We start from the raw sequence: 24,208 nt of genomic DNA on the forward strand, positions 1-24,208 counted from the left end.
TATTGTGACATGGAGGGCAATACTGATTTGGCCGTGCCCTCTATGTATATTCTCCCACAGGCCCGCATCCTGTCAGTCATATTGTCACATTCAGTATTCCACAAAGACCTTTAGGTCGTTGAAATGGAGCATGGTTTTGAATTGAGCTATAGCTTGACAACTCCATAGTCATTATGTAGTATTCTATTACTTCCAGATGAGTTTAGTCTCTTACTAAGCCATGAAACTAAGTGTTACATTATACTAATGATATATCAGTCAACATAATGGCGGCGGCGTTGCTTGAACTAAGCAGCTCTGAAACTTTTAAAGGATGAAATACATTTTGTGGCTTGTGTACTGGAATCGTGGACTGTCTATGGACCGTGTGCATAAATGTGGCACAATAAGTTAAATGCAACAGTTTTGTTGGCTTCTGCTGTGTGAAGCTTTTTGGACTCTGCAATGCCTCGCCATTGATTGGCTGATGTTTTTGGCGGGATAATCAGGCTGCTTCCGTAGACACGACTGCTTTGTTTTATTTCAACACAACCTGTGCAAGACTTCACTGTAGAGCTAACCCCGACTGGCTGGCTGTGATCAGCTAACCGCTCTAACCACAACTTTCATCTTCTCGTTCTTACTCACTTAACCACCTCGTAATGGCCGCCGGGTAGCTCAATGCCCCGTAATCCTTAGGAGTTGACTCTTGTACCTTTGATTCGCAGCGGCTGACAACGGGCGCTTTGTGCCTATGTGAGCCACTGTAACGCTGGTTAAGCTCGCCCGCATACCGTCGCCCACAGCCACTTCCTGTGTTAGCATAGTGAGCTAGCACTGCAATGTTGCGTTCAATCTGTGAGTCCTGGCTGCTCTCTCAGGCAGAAAGACCTGTATTTGGTGCCTCACTCCATCTGGGTGTATAAGCAGTGTATCATCTCAATTTGGGCCATATAGCCTAGTGTATGAATGCTTTATGGAGTCTGTTAGAACCAGAATGTACTAATTGCTCTGATTCTTCTGCCATGAGCTGCCGAGGTTACTGAACATAGAGGAAAATGAAGTCCCGCTCTACAAGGCAGTCCTTCAACAGTTAATTTTGGGTGTTGTCGTTTAGTGTAATGGATTAATAATTGTCTGACAGTTAGTGTGTTGGATTTCCTCCTCCCTACTACTGCACCATATGTTGTAACACCTTACACTCTTTGTAGGAGCCTAAATCATATTTCCTCATAAACTTTGTCCACTCTCTTGTATTGTAGGTAATGAATGTCCTTAACATTGACTTGTTTTGGAAATGCCAAAGACAACAATACAAAGGCATAGCTTTTAAAAGCCTTACAGGATAGGCTATATCAGCTACCTATACTAGTAGTAGTGTGTGTGTTTTGTTTTGTGTTTTCATGCATTTCAGGCATACACTCCACTGAGCTTGTTGGGCATCAAGGAAAAAAACAGAATGTACTGTTTTAACAAGCATTCAGTTCCTTATGTCAGCATAGCTGCTCCTTTTCCCAAGGGCCTTGCTGTTTTCGCACATCAAAGGGAGGTATTTGAGTACATGTGTTTACAAGTGCGGCCGGGCCCAATTTAATGCTAATATGACGGTGCCCGCAAAGCTGTGCGAACTGGCCAGGGAGCGGGGGCTTTAGTCCCGTAAACATCATGGTCCCACTGAGCCAGACCTTACGTCATGTCTCAGGCTTTTCTAACCCTTCCCCCTTTCATTCCTCCCCGCCTCAAAACTCTTTCGCCGGCAGCTTAGTGGGACAGAGAGGATCGGCAATGAAAGACCCTGACTTATATGTGATTGGGGCGACACACAAACCCCACCCCACTCTACCCAAGCCCAACTCCACCCCCTGTGACATTGCCTCCATGCTCCAGCCACAGCTTAGTGGAGCAGCGACTGTGTACAATTTACAGACCTTCCCTGCTGTCTAAATTCTCTAGTAACTGTATACTTGTGGACTTCTCCCCATGCATTTGAAAGCATTCCACTGTATTTATTCTACCTTTTTAAATCCATGAAGGGAAGTAAGCAAATGCGCACTTGGGCAGAAGTGTAGAGGATTGGGACGCAACCGACTTGCATGTAATGGGGTTACACATTTTCTCTACTGTCATGATGATTGGTTCCCACTCGTCAGTTGGTCCTTCTGTTCTGTGCAATGCTGTACTGCACATCACAGGACTATATTGCAGGGTTTTTCTCAAGCCTCTCTCGTGTGTAAGGCATAGGGAACAAGCGACACGTGAGCTTAAAAGGTCAGAACATCAGTGGGCGCAGACTGTCTGGCATCATAGTGTAGTCAATTCACTCCTTCCTTTCACTTATCTACTTGCCTCCAACTCAGAAAGTCCACTCAATAAAACTCTACAGCCAAAGAACGTCAGCAAACGAAAAGCTGCCTGGATTTACTTAGTTTGTTCAGTGAGCGGCTTGTAAGTTGTGCATATTTACATGTAGGCCTAGTCTTTGCTCTATATACTCTTTCTGAACCTAAACACACACAATCTGCAAGGGCTCCCCCTCCCCTCTTCTCCCTGCTCCCAGAGTTTCGCTGTTCTAATTAAAGAGCTGTTGCCCTCAGAAGTGTTCTCATGTCAGCACTCACCCCAGGGCTGCTGCGTCACGCCGTTGTTCCTACCATTCCAGAAGCCCAGCTCTTACCCTCTATCCGAGCTGAACGCAAAAGGCCTTGTTGAATTTACTCTCCACTCCTCCCTTCCTCCTCCTATCTATTAGTAGCGGTTACTGTGGCGCTGGGGAATTTGGGTTCATCACTATGCCAGTGCTGTGGGTATCCAACGGAATGTGGTGTGTGTGTGTTTGTGAGAGAGTAAGCAAGCAAGTAAGAGAGTGAAAGATTATTTGTTAGAGCCAGGAGATTTATTCTACCCCTGGGGGGGAGGGTTTCTCCCTGTTTCCTCTGACGCTCCAACATTTTAGCATAGAAATACTTTGCATCACTCCGGTGGTGTAGCCACGGCTGGTTTACGGGAATGCAGACCATCCACACTGTCTAGAGCAGAGATCAGGATCTAGGACAATGGATCTAATCAGGCAGATCTCGCAAAACACATCTGTTATTACAAAACAAACCTGTAGAGGAAATACTGAAGACGTGCATTCCCTCCCTAGTATGAACGAATGAAATAGTCGCTGTGTTCTTTGTACATTTTGAGTTACCAGAGTTGATAGCGTTTGGTGTTGGTGTTTTCAGGTTTCTACGGTTACCTAGATTTAGCATTTCTATCAAAGGACTCATAAGTACAAGCATGAAGGTCATAGGAGCATATTGAATTGGGTGTCAAACGAAAGCTAAGAGTCTCAATATTTTTTGCGAAAATAAAGCCATAGATAAAAATGTATCTTAAAAAGGCATAAGTAAAGGATTTGATTTCTGGGTAAACGGATGGAAAAGGGGGTATTAGAAAACATCTACCAGGAAAAAGTATCAGAAATACATCAAAACACAATATTGATGCGAAGATCTCTGCCAACTAATAACAACACTTATTAATTTGTTTTGGAGAAATTGTTTACCTTCTGTAAGTTTAAGAAATATTGCCCAGTGTCTTGTCATTCTGTTACCAAAACCCCACATATCTTTAAGATATTTTCTCATTTCTCTCCCTCATCTCCCTCTGTCACAGACAGACAACATGAGAAAAGAAAATCCAGAATATCACATTGTAGGATTTTTAATGAATTTATTTGCAAATTATGGTGGAAAAATAAGTATTTGGTCACCTACAAACAAGCAAGATTTCTGTCTCTCACAGACCTGTAACTTCTTCTTTAAGAGGCTCCTCTGTCCTCCACTCGTTACCTGTATTAACTTGTTGCTCCTACCCTCTACTTTTTTGAACATTTTGTTAAAAATCGCGCAACATTTCAGCGCCCTGCTACTCATGCCAGGAATATAGTACGTTCATATGGTTAGAATGTGTGGATAGGAAACACTCGGACGTTTTTAAAACTGGTTAAATCACGACTGTGGCTATAACATAACGTGCGTTACATCGGAAAGCGCAGGAAAACCTGATCACAGAAAATGGAAATAAATATCCTTGCGCCACTTCCAGCAATTGTTCACAGTGAGCCGAATTAGATAAGACCGAGGATTCAACTCCCACAGCATCCCCATGTTGTCTAGAGTCTTGTGAATTGAATCATCTTTGATTCTTGGTTGAACCGAATCAGGGGAACCACTTACCTCCAGTCTCCGCCCAGATCATTTGGAAGAGCTCTCTCGTGAAATTTTTTCCAAGACGACAGCTAATGATTTTTACATCGCCTGATGATTTTTATCGCTTATTAGCGTTTACTAATACCTAAAGTAGCATTACAAACGTATTTCGAAGTGTTTTGTGAAAGTTTATCGTCTACTTTTTGAATTTTAAAAAATGACGTTACGTTGTGAAATCGCTGTTTTTTTCGTTTATCACACAGTCTACATATAACGATATCTTGGCTTTATATGGCCCGATTTAATCGAAATAAAGACCCAATAGTGTGTATGGGACATCTAGGAGTGCCAACAAAGAAGATGGTGAAAGGTAATGACTGTTTTCTATTTTATTGTGCGGTTTGTGTAACGCTGAAATGATAATTATTTTGTTTACGTCCCCTGCTGTGCTTTTGTGTTGTAGTGTATTGGTGCATGCTATCAGATAATAGCTTCTCATGCTGTCGCCGAAAAGCATTTTAAAAATCTGACTTGTTGCCTGGATTCACAACGAGTGTAGCTTTAATTCGATACCCTGCATGTGTATTTTAATGAACGTTTGAGTTTTAACTAATACTATTAGCATTTAGCGTAGCACATTTGCATTTCCAGAGCTCTAGTTGGGACGCAAGCGTCCCGAGTAGAGGGAAGAGGTTAATGGCACCTGTTTGAACTTGTTATCAGTATAAAAGACACCTGTCCACAACCTCAGACAGTCACACTCCAAACTCCACTATGGCCAAGACCAAAGAGCTGTCAAAGGACACCAGAAACAAAATTGTAGACCTGCACCAGGCTGGGAAGACTGAATCTGCAATAGGTAAGCAGCTTGGTTTGAAGAAATCAACTATGGGAGCAATTATTAGGAAATGGAAGACATACAAGACTACTGATAATCTCCCTCGATCTGGGGCCCACGCAAGATCTCACCCCGTGGGGTCAAAATAATCACAAGAACTAGTGAATGACCTGCAGAGAGCTGGGACCAAAGTAACAAAGCCTACCATCAGTAACACACTACGCCGCCAGGGACTCAAATCCTGCAGTGCCAGACGTGTCCCCCTGCTTAAGCCAGTACATGTCCAGGCCCGTCTGAAGTTTGCTAGAGAGGATTTGGATGATCCAGAAGAAGATTGGGAGAATGTCATATGGTCAGATGAAACCAAAATATAACTTTTTGGTCAACTCGTCGTGTTTGGAGGTCAAAGAATGCTGAGTTGCATCCAAAGAACACCATACCTACTGTGAAGCATGGGGGTGGAAACATCATGCTTTGGGGCTGTTTTTCTACAAAGGGACCAGGACGACTGATCCGTGTAAAGGAAAGAATGAATGGGGCCATGTATCATGAGATTTTGAGTGAAAACCTCCTTCCATCAGCAAGGGCATTGAAGATGAAATGTGGCTTGGCTTCAGCATGACAATGATCCCAAACACACCGCACGGGCAACGAAGGAGTGGCTTCCTAAGAAGCATTTCAAGGTCCTGGAGTGGCCTAGCCAGTCTCCAGATCTCAACCCCATAGAAAATCTTTGGAGGGAGTTGAAAGTCCGTGTTGCCCATCAACAGCCCAAAAACATCACTGCTCTAGAGGAGATCTGCATGGAGGAATGGGCCAAAATACCAGCAACAGTGTGTAAAAACCTTGTGAAGACTTACAGAAAACGTTTGACCTCTGTCATTGCCAACAAAGGGTAAAAAAGTATTGAGAAACTTTTGTTATTGACCAAATACTTATTTTCCACCATAATTTTCAAATAAATTCATAAAAAAGTCCAATGTGATTTTCTGGATTTTATTCCCCTAATTGTGTCTGTCATAGATGAAGTGTACCTATGATGAAAATTACAGGCCTCTCTCATCTTTTTAAGTGGGAGAACTTGCACAATTGGTGGCTGACTAAATACTTTTTTGCCCCACTGTCCTTTCAAACTCCGTGCCTCTTTGCTTGACATCATGGGAAAATCAAAAGGAAATCAGACAGGACCTCCGAAAATAAAATGTAGACCTCTAAAATTCTGGTTCATCATTGGGAGCAATTTCCAAACGCCTGAAGGTACCACGTTCATCTGTACAAACGATAGTATGCAAGTATAAACACCATGGGACCACACAGCCGTTGTACCGCTCAGGTTGGAGACACGTTCTGTCTCCTGGAGATGAACGTACTTTGGTGCGAGAAGTGCAAATCAATCCCAGAACAACAGCAAAGGACCTTGTGAAGAGGCTGGAGGAAACTGGTACAAAGTATCTGTATCCACAGTAAAACGAGTCCTCTATCGTCATAACCTGAAAGGCCGCTCATCAAGGAAGAAGCCACTGCTCCAAAACCACCATAAAAAGCCAGACTACGGTTTGCAACTGCACAGGGGGACGAAGGATGTACTTTTTGGAGACATGTCCTCTGGTCTGATGAAACAAAAATGGAACTGTTTGGCCATCGTTATGTTTGGAGGAAAAAGGGGAAGGCTTGCAAGCCGAAGAACACCAGCCCAACCATGAAGCACAGGGGTGGCAGCATCATGTTGTGGGGGTGCTTTGCTGCAGGAGGGACTGGTGCACTTCACAAAATAGATGGAATCATGAGGGATGGAAAATTATGTGGCTATATTGAAGCAACATCTCAAGACATCAGTCAGGAAGTTAAAGCTTGGTCGCAAATGGGTCTTCCAAATGTACAATGACCCCAAGCATACTTCCAAAGTTGTGGCAAAATGGCTTAAGGACAACAAAGTTGAGGTATTGGAGGGCCATCACAAAGCCCTGACCTCAATCCTATAGAAGATTTGTGGCCAGGACTGAAAAAGCGTGTGCAAGCAAGGAGGCCTACAAACCTGACTCCGTTACACCAGCTCTGTCAGGAGTAATAGGCCAGAATTCACTCGACGTATTGTGGGAAGCTTATGTAAGGCTACAAGAAACATTTGACCCAAGTTAAACAATTTAAAGGCAATGTTACCAAATACTAATTGAGTGTATGTAAACTTCTGACCCACTGGGAATGTGATGAAAGAAATAAAAGCTGAAATTAATCATTCTCTTTACTATTATTCTGACATTTCACATTCTTAAAATAATGTGTTGATCCTAACTGACCTAATACAAGGATTTATTTTACTAGGATTAAATGTCAGGAATTGTGAAACTGAGTTTAAATGTATTTGGCTAAGGTGTATGTAAACTTCCGACTTCAACTGTTTGTATTGTGATTCTCACTATTCTTTGTGTATTGCGATTCGTTTCAACCATATTGCTTACCATTGTCTGCTGCAGAGGGACAAGAGGGAGCCATGAGAATCAGTTTTAATCAGTCATGGAAGTAAGTGCTGAAAAGAAATTGGCCCCCTATTTAAAAAGTTGGGGAACAAGCAATAAAGGAAAAAGCGTTTGTGCAGATACATCCAAGTAGCGCAAAAAAAAAAGTGCAATGTTGTCAAATGGATACAATATCATCAAATAATATCCAGATATGTAACTAACCATATTTTTTTTTTACTATTATACTGAACTCTACTCTGCTGTGCTGCTCTGTGATGTCCAAACTTGTGAAGCATGAGAATGACATTCATATACATAATGCATTTCTGTGTAGTACAGTTCAGGGACCCATGATGTAATTTTGTTACCGTGTATTCGGAGCAGATATTTAAGTTTTTGGAAAACGTGGTCGAATACAAAACTGAGGGAGTTTTGACCCTAATTCCATTAACAAAGTTTGCGTCTGCACAGTTCTTCCACTAAATTCGTTTTTGTAAATTCTTCAGTTTAAATTGTTAAAAGTAGTCATTTTGTATAGCGTTGTATGATTGGTTAACCTTTTGAAATCAATGTTTTTGTTTGTCATACATTTGAAAGATAAAAAACTGAGTCAAAGCGTATTTCCCTTACCATGGAATGTCCCTAAGGTTACTGGTCCTCAGCTCACTGCCAAATGGTTTAACTTAAATTCTAGTTTGGACTGAACACATGTAGGCCTATAGATATGACTTTGTATACAGACTGTACGAATTCAGCCATGGTCCTTTTGGCATACGCTTTTTGCACCTCCTGCAATACTTAAACTGAATGTGATGGCTTTGCCTCCGAGTTAGAGCTGGTGCTCTGAGTAAGCTACTGTTTGTCATGCACCGTTCCCTCTCTTGCTCAGCACATCCTTTCGTTCCCCTCTAGTTCTCTTTTTTTCCTCCCTCCTTCCCCACTCTCTTGATGAATCATCCCTGTGCTGCTCCAGATTTTGACGAGGAGACATTCCCCCTCAAGGAATCTGTTGCTGCTCTCTTTATATCCCAAAATTCCATGACTTTCTTGGATAGAAATGTGGCAGAGGGGTTACTCATTGCCACCAGTTTGAAGTTTGGTTGCAGAATAATTGAGGTTTGGATGACTTATGTGGCGTTAGGCAAACTGGATTATTGGGCTGCCTTGTACTGCCTTGGCACCTGATTCAACCTGAAGGGGCTCGTCTTGCACTCCACACACAGGAGGTGGGGCTGACATGCTGGTTATAACAGGTTACGACAGGTGTTCAGCTGGAAATTACCCCGGGGATATTTCGTAACCCATACGACAGCAGAAATGTCATGATTCTCCTGGGATTCACTCTGCATGTCTGGTGATATTCATAAGAGGGACACTAGTCGGTGCCCATTTACTCTGTGTCCTCCGTCATCAACTATGCATCCAGCCCCAATCCAAGATCTTCTATGCTTTTGGCTATTTTCCAAGGCATGTAGGTCAGCTTTTAGACACCATACACATGTTCACACATTTCCTTACGAGGAATAACGCAGAAAGAAACACGTCAAGTAGAAACTGTAACACTGCTCTGCGGTGTCGGAACAGTCTCTGTCTTTTCATTTAAATGTAATGTTGTCAGAAGGCACAAAGACTCTGTTGGAAGGATATGAATCAGAGACTGTCAGTCAAATTTTTGCAACTTCCGTCCCTTCATGTAGAGCAGCAACTCCTAAAGACTAGACAAAGGGAATGTTTAACAAGTGGGTTACCCAGTTTTCCTGCATGTAGCTGACGGCACCTCCACATGAAGGCCCCACTGCCAACATACAATATTTTTTTTTAGGAGAGAGAGATTTTTTCTGGAATACATTTTCCTACTTTAAGAGCATAGCTATATGCTTTTACTCATGGGTGTGGGGAGATGTGGTACTTTCTGGACTATATATCTCCATTTAGGGGACCCTCTTGGTAGACCACCCCCAGAGGCAAAAGTTTAATATAGCAGTAAACTAGGTTTCTTAATTTAAGTCCAATGTAGAGGTCGGCCGATTAATTGGAATGGCCGATTTAATTAGGGCCGATTTCGGGTTTTCATAACAATCGGAAAATTGGTATTTTTGGGCGCCGATTTCCGATTGATATATAATAATAAAAAATGTTTTAGACCTTTTTATTTAACTAGGCAAGTCAGTTAAGAACACATTCTTATTTTCAATGACTGCCTAGGAACTGTGGGTTAACTGCCTTGTTCAGGGGCAGAACGACAGATTTTCACCTTGTCAGCTCAGGGGTTCCAATCTTGCAACCGCACAGTTAACTAGTCCAACGCTCTAACCATTGCACTCCACGAGTAGCCTGCCTGTTACGCAAATGCAATAGAAGCCAAGGTAAATTGCTAGCTAGCATTAAACTTATCTTATAAAAAACAATCAATCATAATCACAAATTATAACTACTAATCCAGTTTAGCAGGCAATATTAACCAGGGGAAATTGTGTCATTTCTCTTGCGTTCATTGCACGCAGAGTCAGGGTATATGCAACAGTTTGAGCTGCCTGGCTAATTGCGAACTAATTTGCCAGAATTTTACGTAATTTCAACAAACATTGAAGGTTGTGCAATGTAACAAGAATATTTAGACTTAGGGATGCCACCCGTTAGATAAAATACCGAACGGTTCCGTATTTCACTGAAATAATAAACGTTTTGTTTTCTAAATGATAGTTTCCAGATTCGATCATATTAATGATCAAAGGCTCGTATTTCTGTGTGTTATTATGTTATAATTGATCTGATTTGATAGAGCAGTCTGCAGCAGGCCCGTAATCATTCATTCAAACAGCACTTTTGTGCGTTTTGCCAGCAGCTCTTCGCAAGCACAGCGCAGACTTCAAGCCTATCAGCCTAATGGCTGGTGAACCAATGTGAAATGGCTAGCTAGTTAGCTGGGTGTGCGCTAATACTGTTTCAAACGTCACTCGCTTTTAGATTTGGAGTAGTTATTCCCCTTGCGCTGCAAGTGTTGCTGCTTTTGTGGAGCGATGGGTAACGATGCTTCGAGTGTGGCTGTTGTCGATGTGTTCCTGGTTCGAGCCCAGGTAGGGGGCGAGGAGGGGGACGGAAGCTATACTGTAACACTGGCAATACTATAGTGCCTATAAGAACATCCAATAGTCAAAGGTATATGAAATACAAATGGTATAGAGAGAAATAGTCCTATAAATACTATATTAACTACAACCTAAAACCTCTTACATTGGAATATTGAAGTCTCATGTTAAAAGGAACCACCAACTTTCATATGTTCTCATGTTCTGAGCAAGGAACTTAAACGTTAGCTTTTTTACATGGCACATATTTTACATGGCACATATTACTTTCTTCTCCAACACTTTGTTTTTGCATTATTTAAACCAAATTGAACATGTTTCATTATTTATTTGAGGCTACATTGATTTTATTGATGTTTTATATTAAGTTAAAATAAGTGTTAATTCAGTATTGTTGTAATTGTCATTATCACAACTAAAAAAATCGTCTGATTAATCGGTATCGGCTTTTTTGGTCCTCCAATAATCAGTATCAGTATCGGCGTCGGAAAAAAAATCATAATCGGTCGACCTCTAGTCTAATGTATTAATCAAGAAGAAGAAGGCCTTAGGATGGCTTTTTCTCTAGTCACTTGAAAATAACTAGAATACTAAGGTCTCAACAAATGGGCTTCCTGAATCCATACAGAGCAGAAGCATGTGCCCAAGGATTTAATGTTCTGTGTTACTGTTTTCTAGCAAAGTCGTCTAACTAGATCAGTGACTCAACTATGACATAATGAGATATTTTTGAATCTGTTTCTGTATCGAGTTGTTCCTAGTGCAGGGGTGATGGAGAGACGGTGGCTCATCATTGGAAGACCTGCTCTCTGCCCGTCTGCCTTGTGCCTCTGCCTCGACCAGAAAACCTTGTCAGTTGCCTTGGTAACCTTGCACATTAGACTGCCAGAGAGGCAGGCTTAGCGTCATCATGTGGGTGAAGTTGAAATTTGGGCCCTTTTTCTATTAGTGGATGAAGCATCATACACTGAGAACGTTTTGAACACCTGCTCTTTCCATGACAGACTGACCAAGTGAACGCTATGATCCCTTATTGATGTTAAATCCACTTCAATTAGTGGAGATGAAGGGAAGGAGACCGGTTAATGAAGGATTTTTAAGCCTTGAGGCAAATGAGACATGGACTGTGTATGTGTGCCATTCAGAGGGTGAATGGGCAAGACAAAAGATGTGCCTTTGAACGGGGCATGGTAGTTGCTGCCAGGCGCATCGGTTTGAGTGTGTCAAGAACTGCAACGCTGATGGGTTTTTCACTCAACAGTTTCCCCGTGTGTATCAAGAATGGTCTACCACCCAAAGGAAATCCAGCCATCTTGACACTGTGGGAAGCATTGGCATCAACATGGGTCAGCATCCCTGTGGAACGCTTTTGACATCTTGTAGACTCCATGCCCTGACTCATTGAGGCTGTTCTGAGGGCAAAAGGGGGTGCAACTCAATATTAGGAAGGTGTTCCTAATGTTTTGTACACTATATAAACATTGTATAAGAACATTTCTATAAACTGGGGGATGATCAGAATTATTAGCTGTGCAATGTTTCTGAGCAGCCATGGTTACTGGCAAGAAGCTGTAACATCAAGACTCACTAACTGCATAATGGCTATAGGATATGGTTTTATTTCTCACAATAGTTGCTCAATACAATGTTGAAAGAACTCACTTTTCCTGAAAGTAATGTGCCAATCATTACTGTCTTTTTCTACATCATTTGGAATTCTCTATGCCTAGATAGCCTTTGGGTGACTAGTACAGTTTGCCCCCCGAAAAATCATTCACTTAGCATTTTTCAGGCGAAGCACGTAATCGCCTGGAAATGCACTTTGACAACAGATCAGTGTGCTCAAAGGCACAGCAGATTCCCTCTAGTTAAATCACTGCTTGGATAATCAGGGCCCGAGCTTAGAATTTAAGAAAAAGTCTGAGCAAACGCACACATTTGCACTAGCACACACAAACATGTATGCATGCACACACACACGCGCAGGATTGCTTTCTCTCACTCACATAGTCAAAACACGTCAGTTGGCCATGTCATTTTCCCGTACACAAACAAATTTGAGAAGCCAAGTATAAGAAAAAGTGGGGGAAGATTATGACAAAATTAGACTTAGGATAAGTCCTACTGTGACATCACTCCAGGGGCCTCTGCTGGGGTCAGCATCCTACCTAACTGCGCTAACCGCTGTGGCCCATGCAGGCTTTCACTGAGCTGTTGGCCCTCGCTGTACAGCATCAAACCATGCTGGGGTGAACAAAACGTGAAAGCTCCCGTCTTGAGCGATGATGGTCCGGGAAGAATGATGGTCCGGGAATAATGATGCACTGTCGTTAAGAGGTGATGACAGTAACTCCTCCTACTGACTTCAACTGGGTTCCTAACTACATAATAATTCATTAGAATTGATTGGATTTATATAGTGCTTCTCCAGAGCTGAAAGCACTTTACATAGTGAGGGTGGGGAAACTCTCATCATCCACCACACAGAAAATCAATGAGTTTAGTTGAAACGGTGACTTGAAATGAGTGCGGGTAATGCAGCTACGTTAGCGGTTACGTGGAGTGGCTAACGCTCCGTCTTGAGGAGTTGTTTAACCTCTTACCTCTACCTGGGACGCTTGCGTCCCAACTAGAGCTCTGGAAATGCAAATGTGCTACGCTAAATGCTAATAGTATTAGTTAAAACTCAAAAGTTCATTAAAATACACATGCAGGGTATCAAATTAAAGCTACACTCGTTGTGAATCCAGGCAACAAGTCAGATTTTTAAAATGCTTTTCGGCGACAGCATGAGAAGCTATTATCTGATAGCATGCACCAATACACTACAACAGAAAAGCACAGCAGGGGACGTAAACAAAATAATTAGCATTTCGGCGTTACACAAACCGCACAATAAAATAGAAAACAGTCATTACCTTTCACCATCTTCTTTGTTGGCACTCCTAGATGTCCCATAAACACTATTGGGTCTTTATTTCGATTAAATCGGGCCATATAAAGCCAAGATATCGTTATATGTAGACTGTGTGATAAACGAAAAAAACAGCGATTTCACAACGTAACGTCATTTTTTAAAATTCAAAAAGTAGATGATAAACTTTCACAAAACACTTTGAAATACGTTTGTAATGCTACTTTAGGTATTAGTAAACGTTAATAAGCGATAAAATTCATCCGTAGGCGATGTACTTATCATTAGCTGTCGTCTTGGAAAAAATTTCAGGAGAGAGCTCTTCCGGAATGATCTGGGCGGAGACCGGAGGTAAGCGGTGCCCCTCTTTCGGTTCAACCAAGAATCAAAGAGGATTAAATTCACAAGATACTCGACTACATGGGGATGCTGTGGGAGTTGAATGCTCGGTCTTATCTAATTCGGCTCACTGTTAACAATTGCTGGAAGTGGCGCAAGGATATTTATTTCCATTTTCTGTGATCAGGTTTTCCTGCGCTTTCCGATGTAACGCACGTTATGTAATAGCCACAGTCGTGATTTAACCAGTTTTAAAAACGTCCGAGGGTTTCCTATACACACATTCTAACCATATGAACGTACTATATTCCTGGCATGAGTAGCAGGGCGCTGAAATGTTGCGCGATTTTTAACAAAATGTTCAAAAAAGTAGAGGGTAGGAGCAACTAGTTAACAAGGGAAATATTTACAGTGACTGCTTGGAGAAAGGAAAAGCAGGGAATTGTTGCATTCTGGGCCGTGTCCATGGGGCTAAGGAGGGTGGGTGGTGGGTAGGGGTGGCATTCCCCGCTGCGGTTTGTGTTTGGATGCGAGTGAGCTGGCCACATCATACCGCTCCATTTGGAAACTGTGGGTGTCTCGCAAACAAAAACTGGCAGCAAGAGAGAGGAGCTTCAGGCAATGGAAGATGAGTGTACTCTTAAGCGTAGAGGATACTGGAGAAGAGAAGCGTAGGAGCAGATATTGGGGAAAGGGAGCAAAGCATACGGGGAAAATGTTGTTTAAACAAAAGCTGAATCGCAATGCCTATGGCAGGTACAGTACTTTTACCCACCGGTACACCTCAGTATGTCATGTTGACGCAACACCGTCACTTTTATAATGTGTTATTGGCCCATATGCTCCAACCAATCCAGCCTCTCCTTACTATCTGGTCCTGTGTAGTTGGTAGAGCTTGGCGCTTGCAATGCCATGATTATGGGTTAGATTCCCGGGGCCACCAATATGTCTATTGTATGCACACATGATTTAGTTGCTTTGGATGAAAGCGTCTGCTAAATGGCATTTTACTAGAATGTGTTCGCTGGCGCAGAATTGCATCGGCGCTTAAGTCCATTTTTAGCCGCTATATTAAGATCATTCATTCGGTTTTTTTCTTTCTTCCCACAGCTAAGCTAGTGTCGTATGTCACATCAGTCAGTGAACACCATTTTGACATGTCACTTTTGAAGTTAAATTGGATCAACAGATTGAGAATTTGAAGCTGTCTCTCATTAACGAGTCACGAGTGCACAGTCAGTCAGCGCACGTCCTCGACGAGTGGAGCCAGCCCGGGTTTTGATATGTGGAATCCCCCCTCCCCTCCTCCTTTTCCCAGGTGGCTTGTGCTATCTGGGATGCCTAGAATCAGGCCAGAAGTCTTAAAGCAAGAGATGGAGAGGCTGAGAGACTGCAAAAGATCAAGAGAAAGAGATCGAGGGAGAGAGTTGGGGAAAGAGACAGAGAGGGCTGACTTGAGATACGCGGAGATGGGGAGAGACCGAGTGAGCCAGGCGGATAGAGAAAGATAGAAACGGAATGGCTAAAGAGTGAGACAGAGAGGGAAAGCGAGTGGGAGAGGGCGGGATCCAGAGACACACTGGGAGACCGAGAGAGCGCTATTGGGAAAGAGTGGTAGCGAGAAAGAGGAAGGCTCAGTCTGGCTTGACACTGACCAGGGCAGACATTTATCACCTAATTAACAAGAGTCTCGTCTGCATTCTCACCACCATGCCAGCAAAGATGGGGGTATGTGGGGACTCAGCCGCGCAGGCTAAATATACACTAGCCTCAGTGCTTTAGAGGCATGACCCTGGCACAAATATAGCCTGGTCCCAAATCAGTTTGTTCCAAGTTGGCCAGACAACACAAACAAATATCTGGGATCAGGCTAGTGTGAACAGGGCTCTGCTCAGGATATGATTCATGGCATGTTGCATCATAACATTGAGTTCAAGGTATAATGAAGTTAGATTAAATAAAATAAAAGTGTGTTTGTCACATGCGCCGAATACAACAGGTAGACCTTACTGTAAAATGCTTACTTTACAAGCCTATTTCTGGAACTGCATTGTTGGTTAAGAAAATATTTAAATAAACTAAAGTAAAAAAAATAAAAAATAAAATGAAGTAACACAAGAAAATTACATAATGGGGCTCTGTACAAGGGGTACCGGTACCGAGTCAATGTGCGGGGGTACAGGTTATTCGAGGTAATTTGTAGCTGTAGGTAGGGATAAAGCGATTATGGATAGATCATAAACAGCGGGAAGCAGCAGTGTCAATGTAAATAGTCCGGGTGGCCGTTTTTGATGAATTGTTCAGCTGTCTTATGGCTTGGGGGTAGAAGCTGTGTCGTGGAAATTCTAATTATCCTCTAGGTGATTTGTTGAGAGTTCAATGAGCGGATTTGAGCCAGAGCATTTTATAGCAAAGTACATCCTCCTGAATGTTCATGACAAACATATGTATGGAATGGGTCACAAGGTTAGGACTCGTATGAAAGATACTAATAATTCACAGCAGACCGTATCTGCTGTAAAGACGGTAGAAACCAGGATCTGGCCCCCAAAACAAAGTTCCTCTCATAATTATCCATACTGGAGCCCTCTCCACCCGGGTACCTCAGTACAGAAACACCAACTCATGCTATGGACTGTGGTCTTGTTAGGTTTATCACCCAAGGCAGTGCAAATCTTCTGTCAGCATTAAGCCCCCAGAGACCCATTCTCAGAACACACACAGATTAGTGTTCTAAGAACCCCCTATTCTATTGCATGGAACAACCATTTGATGCAATTTCAGTATTATAACAATCTTGCAATTTTGCTCTCACAGTTGTTAAGGAGCGTTTTGGTCCTAGACTTGGTGCTACAGTACCGCCTTGCCGTGCAGTAGCAGAAAAAACAGTCTATGGCTTGGGTGACTGGAGTCTTTGGCAATTTTTTGGGGGCCTTCCTCTGACACCGCCTAGTATATAGGTCCTGGCAGGAAGCTTGGCCCCAGTGATGTACTGGGCTAACTGCACTACCCTCTGTAGCGCCTTACCGAGTAGTTGCAATTCCAGGCGTGGTGTTGGAGTCGTGCTTGGCCACCCTGTCGTGGGTGAACAGGGAGTGGAGTTCTAAGCACGCACCCCAGTGGGGCCCCCGTATTGAGGATCATGGCCAGCCTTTCAAAGCACTTCATGGCTACAGACATGAGTGCTACTGAGCGGTAGTCATTTATACAGGTTACCTTGGCTTTCATGGGCACAGGGACAATGGTGGTCTGCTTGAAACATGTAGGTATTAGAATTGGTCAGGGAGAGGTTAAAAATGTCAGTGAAGACACTTGCCATTTGGTCCATGCATGCTCTGAGTACGAGTCCTGGTAATCCGTCTGCGGCCTTGTGAATGTTGACCTGTTTAAAGGTCTTCCTCACATTGGCTACGGAGAGCGTGATCACACAGTCGTCCGGAACATTTGGTGCTCTCATGCATGCTTCAGTGTTACTTGCATTTAGTTCGTCTTGTAGGCTAGTGTGACTGTGCAGCTCGCGGCTGGGTTTCCCTTAGTAGTACGCAATAGTTTGCATGCCCTGCCACATCTGACAAGCATCAGAGCCAATATAGTTGGATTCAATCTTAGTCCTCTATTGACGGTTTGATGGTTCATCTGTGGGCATAGGGGAATGTCTTATAAACATCTGAATTAGTGTCCCGCTCATTGAAAGCGGCAGCATTAGCCTTTAACTCGGTGCGGATGTTGCCTGTAATCCATAGCTTCTGGTTGGGATCCAAACGTATGGTCACTGTTGGGACGACGTTGGCTATGCACTTATCGATGACGCCGTTAACTGAGGTAGTATACTCCTCAATGCCATTGGATGAATCCCGGAACATATTCCAGTCTTTGCTAGCAAAATAGTCCTGTAGTATAGCATCTGCGTCATCTGACCTCTTCTGTATTGAGTGAGTCACTGGTATTTAGGTCTTGATTACTAAATATCGGTTTGTTGTGTGCACACCCACACACAGGCTATATTTGCCCTGTTAACTGAAGGTGTACCCGGCCACCCGAGCCACGACCAACTAGAAGGCGGAGACAGCACTGGTGCATCAAAGCTGGGACCGAGAGACTGGGAAACGTCTTCTATCTCCAGGCCATCAGACTGTTAAACAGTCACCACTAGCCGACCTCCGCCCAGTACTCTGCCCTGAACATTAGTCATTGTTTCTAGCCGGCTACCGCCCGGTTACTCTACCCTGCACCTTAGAGACGGCTGCCCTATGTACATAGTCATTGAAGACTGGTCACTTGCATAATGTTTACACACTGTTTTACCCACATTGCATTTGGAAGTTTTCAGACCCCTGGATTTTTTCCACTGACGTATTCTAAAATGTATTAAAAAAAAATATCCTCATCAATCTACACACAATACCCCGTAATGACGAAGCAAAAATAGGTTTTTAGACATTTTTGCAAATTTCTTACAAGTAAACATAACTTTACATAAGTATTCAGACCCTTTGCTATTAGACTTGAAATTGAGCTCCGGTGCATCCTGTGTCTATTGATCATCCTTGATGTTTCTACAACTTGGAGTCCACCTGTGGTAAATTCAATTGATTGGACATGATTTGGAAAGGCACACACCTGTCTTTATAAGGTCCCACAGTTGACGGTGCGTGTCAGAGAAAAAAACCATGCCATGAGGTTGAAGGAACTGTTCGTCGTAGAGCTCCGAGACAGGATTGTGTCGAGGCACAGAGCTGGGGACGGGTTTGAAGGTTCAGCGTTGAAGGTTTCCAAGAACACAGTGGCCTCCATCATTCTTAAATGGAATACGTTTGGAACCACCAAGACTTCCTAGAGCTGGCTTCCCGGCCAAACTGAGAAATCGGGGGAGAAGGGCCTTGGTCAAGGAGGTTACCAATCACCCAATGGTCACTCTGACAGAGCTCCAGAGTTCCTCTGTGGAGATGGGAGAACCTTCCAGAAGGACAACCATCTCTGCAGCACTCCACCAATCAGGCCTTTATGGTAGAGTCGCCAGACGGAAGCAACTCCTCAGTAAAAGGCACATGACCGCCTGCTTGGAGTTTGCCTAAAGGCACCTAAAGACTCAGACCGTGAGAAACAAGATTCTCTGGTCTGATGAAACTAAGATTGAACTCTTTGGCCTGAATGCCAAGCGTCAAGTCTGGAGGAAACCTGGCACCATCCCTACGGTGTAGCATGGGGGTGGTAGCATCCATGGTGTGGGGATGTTTTTCAGGGACTAGGATACTTGTCAGGATCGAGGGAAAGACGAATGAAGCAAAGTGCAGAGATCCTTGATGAAAACCTGCAGAGTGCTCAGGACCTCAGATTGGGGTGAAGGTTCACTTTCCAACAGGACAACAACCCTAAGCACACAGCAAAGATAATGCAGGAGTGGCTTTGGGCCAAGTCTCTGAATGTCCTCGAGTGGCCCAGCCAGAGCCCGGACTTGCACCCGATCTAACATTTCTGGAGAGACCTGAAAATAGTCAGTGTTCAGTGTTTTTATTTGTATTAAATTTGCAAATATTTCAACGGTTTAGATTGAAGGGGAAAAAACAATTTAAATTTTTTTTAGAATAAGGGTGTAACTTTAAAAAAAAGTTGAAACTTTCCGAATGCACTATATATACCGTATTCTAGTCATGACTCATCCTGTATAACTGCTGCTGGTCACACCTTTTTCTATCCATGTCCTTACACACCATTACATGTACAGCATATACAGTACCAGTCACACACCTAGTCATTCCACGGTTTTTCTTTTCTTTTTACTATTTTCTACATTGTAGAATAATAGTGGACACATGAAAACTATGAAATAACACATATGGAATCATATAGTAGCCAAAAAGTTGTTAAACAAATCAAAATACATTTTATATTTGAGATTCTTCAAAGTAGCCACCCTTAACTTCTTATGGCTGCAGGGGCAGTATTGAGTAGCTTGGATGAAAGATGCCCATTTGTGCTTTTTGTGACTCCTCTCTTTGGCTGGAAAAATGGCTGTGTTTTTCTGTGAGTTGGTGGTGACCTAACATAATCGTTTGTGGTGCTTTCGCTGTAAAGCCTATTTGAAATCGGACACTGTGGTGGGATTAACAACAAGATTACCTTTTAAAACGGTATAAGATACATGTATGTTTGAGGAATTTTAATTATGAGATTTCTGTTGTTTTGAATTTGGCGCCCTGCACTTTCACACAAACCTCAGATTTCTCACTTCCTGGTTGAATTTTTTTCTCAGGTTTTTGCCTGCCATATGAGTTCTGTTATACTCACAGACATCATTCAAACAGTTTTAGAAACTTCAGTGTTTTCTATCCAATTCTACTAATTATATGCATATTCTAGCTTTTAGGCCTGAATAGCAGGCAGTTTACTCTGGGCACCTTTTTATCCAAGTTACTCGATACTGCCCCCCAGTCCCAAAGAAGTTAAGACATGAATGTCAGTCAATCCGGAAATATTTCAAGAACTTTGAAAGTTTCTCCCAGTGCAGTCGCAAAAACCATCTAGCGCTATGATAAAACTGGCTCTCATGAGGACCACCACAAGACCCAGAGTTAACTCTGTTGCAGAGGATAAGTTCATCAGTGTTAACAGAAATTGCAGCCCAAATAAGTACTTCACAGAGTTCAAGTGACAGACACATCTCAACATCAACTCTTCAGAGGAGACTACGTGAATCAGGCATTCATGGTCGAATTGCTGCAAAGAAACTACTACTAAAGGACACCAATAAGAAGAAGATACTTGCTTGGGCCATGAAACACGAGCAATGGACATTAGACCAGTCTGTTGAGTCCAGATGTTTGGTTCCAACCTCCGTGTCTTTGAAACGCAGAGGTGGTGAACGAATGATCTCCGCATGTGTGGTTCCCACCATGAAGAATGGAGGAGGTGTGATGGTGTGCTTTGCTGGTGATACTCAGTGATTTGTTTGGAATTCAAGGCACACCTAACTAGCATGGCTACCACAGCTTTCTGCAGAGATACGCCATCCCATCTGGGTTGTGCTTAGTTGGACTATGATTTATTTTTCAGCAGGACAATGACTCAACACACCTGTGTAAGGGCTATTTGACCAAGAATGGGAGTGATGGAGTGCTGCATCAGATTACCTGGCCTCCACAATCAGCTGACCTCAACCCAATTGGGATGAGTTGCACTGCAGAGTGTAGCAGCCAACAAGTGCTCAACATATGTGGGAACTCCTTCAAGGCTGCTGGAAAAGCATTCCAGGTGAAGCTGGTTGAGAGAATGCCAAGAGTGTGCAAAGCTGTCATCAAAGCAAAGGGTGGCTACTTTGAAAAATCTCAAATATATTTTGTTATATATATTATTTGTTTAACACTTTTTTGGTTTCTACATGATTCTATATGTGTTATTTCATATCAATTGATGTCTTCACTATTATTCTACAGTGTATAAAATAGTAAAATAAAGAAAAACCCTTGAATGAGTAGCTGTTCTAAAACGTTTGACCAGTAGTGTATGTTTTGGAAAATCTCTTATAAAATAGGTTAAAGTTATGTATAGTAACCCTAGGTAAAATAGTAAAAAATGGCAACTTCGCAGAAAGTGTTAAACTGTCAAGAGGAGTAAAACAAGTGTCCAAACTTTTGACTGGTACTGTACATAAACAAAACTGACAATACCCAATCCCTAAAAATAAAGAAATTAAGAAATATATCAGAACAAGCAATGTCAGATGGGAATCTAAACAAACAAACATCTGCAAATCTGTGTTTTTTACCAATAAATGTCTGATTTGAATGTACAGCGTAAAATATTTGAGTTAGGCTAACTCATTAGTTAAGCTAAAATCAGGCTAGTTCATTGATCTGAGCATATGTTTTAGTACACAAGTTCGCTAAATGTGTTCTATTAGCCGAATGTGATTCTTGGTACAGATTTGTAGCATGTTAACTCATGTTGAGTACGTTTTTAAATCAAATCGGGCCATTGATAGGCTAGGTAGGCTAATATTTAGACTTCGCTAGTTAATGTTTGTAGCTAGTGTTCAGATAATTTACTCTAATAGTCCAGCCTGAGAATAAAGTTGCAAAACTCAACCCCACAAAGGCCTAATTTAAAGTTTAGTTGAAATGTTTTTGCTGTTACTCAAAATACATCAATTATGAGCTCTACAAAGTCTAAATGGCTTAGAAGGACGCATAGTCTTGACCTGGTTTGAGTTTTTGGACCAAAGGCTGCTGGTTTTGGCCGAAGTGCTTGGTATGTCAGGGCATTCCGGTGTTCATGGGTTACGTGGGGGTTACACCCTGCGGTTCTCTACAAACCAACAAGAATGCGTGGAGAAACAAGTAGATGGCCATTTTGGAGATGAATAGCACAGATACCATGGTCAACCCTTGCCATCAGCAACTGGGTAACTGGAGTTCACTGTAGATGTTGGGGAGTGTAAAGGTCATTCTGATTTTGGTTTGGAGTGAGGTTTTTACGAGACAGGGTTTGATCAGTGTGTGTAGTATACTGTGTGTGTGTAGTATACTGTGTGTGTGTAGTATACTGTGTGTGTGTGTGTCTGTGTGTGTGTGTGTGTATTATACTGTGTGTGTGTGTGGTATGCTGTGTGTATGTGTGTGTGTGTAGTATACTGTGTGTGTAGTATACTGTGTGTGTGTGTGCAGTATACTGTGTGTTTTGTAGCCTATTATATACAGTCTCACTTCAACTGAAGTGTTAAATAGGCCTATTATTCTAATTAGACACATTTTCTACTAATTCAAAGTTAAACTTTCATTTTGTTGTACAATATACAGAGAAGAAAATAGGCTGTTTTGGGGGGGGGGGGTGCGAGCGTGGGTGGAGGTATCTTATTTTGCTCAGTATCGCGATACGGCCCGATGCTAGTCCTAGAAGACAGTGTGTGTGTTATTGGGGAGAAAACGATTTCTTTTTGTGTTTATCCTTAATCGTATTAGTTGCAATTTAGAGTTCTGTCCCTGTGTGGCCTGGCACAATTAGCCCGTTCACCCCAGTGACGGATCAGTTCTGCCTATCCTAACCTTAACTATTACAAGGGGATAAACAAGACTGGTCCGGATCTGTCCTATTTAAATGCAACTTTCACAAACACCCATTCAGTGAGTCCATCAGTCAACCATATGTCACGAATCAGCTGACCAGCTACGATGCCTGGAAGCAGTTAAAATAATCCAGATCAAAACAAACAGGAAATGTATCACAGTTGAGTAGCCTATGACTTGTGTTCGTCCCAAATGGCACCCTATTCCGTATATAGTGCATTTAAGCCCTACGGGTCTTGGTCAAAAGTAGTCCACTATAAGGAATAGGGTGCCATTTGTGTCAGACTGTTGAGATTGTGGACGTTGTCAGCTTTAAAGCCACAATCAGCACAACTAAATGAGCACCTAGCTAAATAATGTGCAGGTATGTCTCTTCTTTTGCTGGTATTTGTTTCACCCTGCTCCTATGGACTTGTTTGATGTGTGTCCACTTTGTTTGTACTGATGGCTTTACGTACCTTCTTTTGTCTCTCCTGGTCTAATGTTCACCTTGAGTTAAACACCTACAGTCACTGCTGCTACTACTGCTGCTACTGCTACTGCACTACTACTGGTACTACTGTATTACAACTACTCTACTGCTACTGTACTAATCCTCTACTACTGTACTACTAACATTACCATTGCAATCACTACTACAAACACTGCCATAAAAAGATGCAAACACACACATTTTTCTTCAGGAAATTGACCTTTTCGCTCTTCTTTCCTCCAGGCCCAGATAGCCTTCCTGCAGGGCGAGAGAAAGGGCCAGGAGAACCTGAAGAAGGACCTGGTCAGGAGGATCAAGATGCTGGAGTACGCCCTCAAACAGGAGAGGTGAGGACCACATTACACTAAACTACACCACACCTTCATTCTTTACGCTAGGGATGGGCAACTCGCGGGGCTTTTGTTCTAGGGGGGCTGAGTCAGTGTCTGCTGGTTGATTTTTGTCTTTTGCCCACACTTGTATCCTTTTCACACTATCATGCTGAACCGTACTATGCTGGCTTGAGTATTTCCCTTAGACATTGTCCTGTGCAGCACTGTTCCAGAACTGCGGTGGATACGTAACCAGGCCAGCGCAGTACAGGTCAACTTGGCTCAATTCAGCTCATTAGTGTGAAGGGAGTGCCAGTTTCCCAGGTCGAAATCAGATGAAAACCAGCAGACACTCAGAATGCCTCCAAAACTGGAGTCACCCATCCCTGCTACATGCTGTCCTGAATATGTCAACATAGCTATACGTCACAAACTGCATGCCAAACAAAAGTGCGTTGTAGGTGCGTTGTAATTTTCTAAGCATGTAGCAGCGGTACGCTAGCTATGATCCAATACATTTTTATAGAC

At 42.7% G+C, this 24,208-nt stretch overlaps 1 protein-coding gene across 3 annotated transcripts in view; it reads left to right on the forward strand.

Annotated features, from left to right (window-relative positions):
- The window catches only part of LOC115142634 (striatin-like), a 74,141-nt gene that overhangs the window by 13,499 nt on the left and 36,434 nt on the right, over positions 1-24,208 (forward strand). For all 3 annotated transcript variants that reach the window (XM_029682232.2, XM_029682234.2, XM_029682233.2), the window contains exon 2: positions 23,592-23,695. In XM_029682232.2, coding sequence (XP_029538092.1) covers positions 23,592-23,695 — 104 coding nt within the window. The remainder of the gene's footprint in view (positions 1-23,591; positions 23,696-24,208) is intronic.

This window comes from Oncorhynchus nerka, linkage group LG15 (assembly GCF_034236695.1).
Source record: "Oncorhynchus nerka isolate Pitt River linkage group LG15, Oner_Uvic_2.0, whole genome shotgun sequence".
Lineage (NCBI taxonomy): Eukaryota > Metazoa > Chordata > Actinopteri > Salmoniformes > Salmonidae > Oncorhynchus > Oncorhynchus nerka.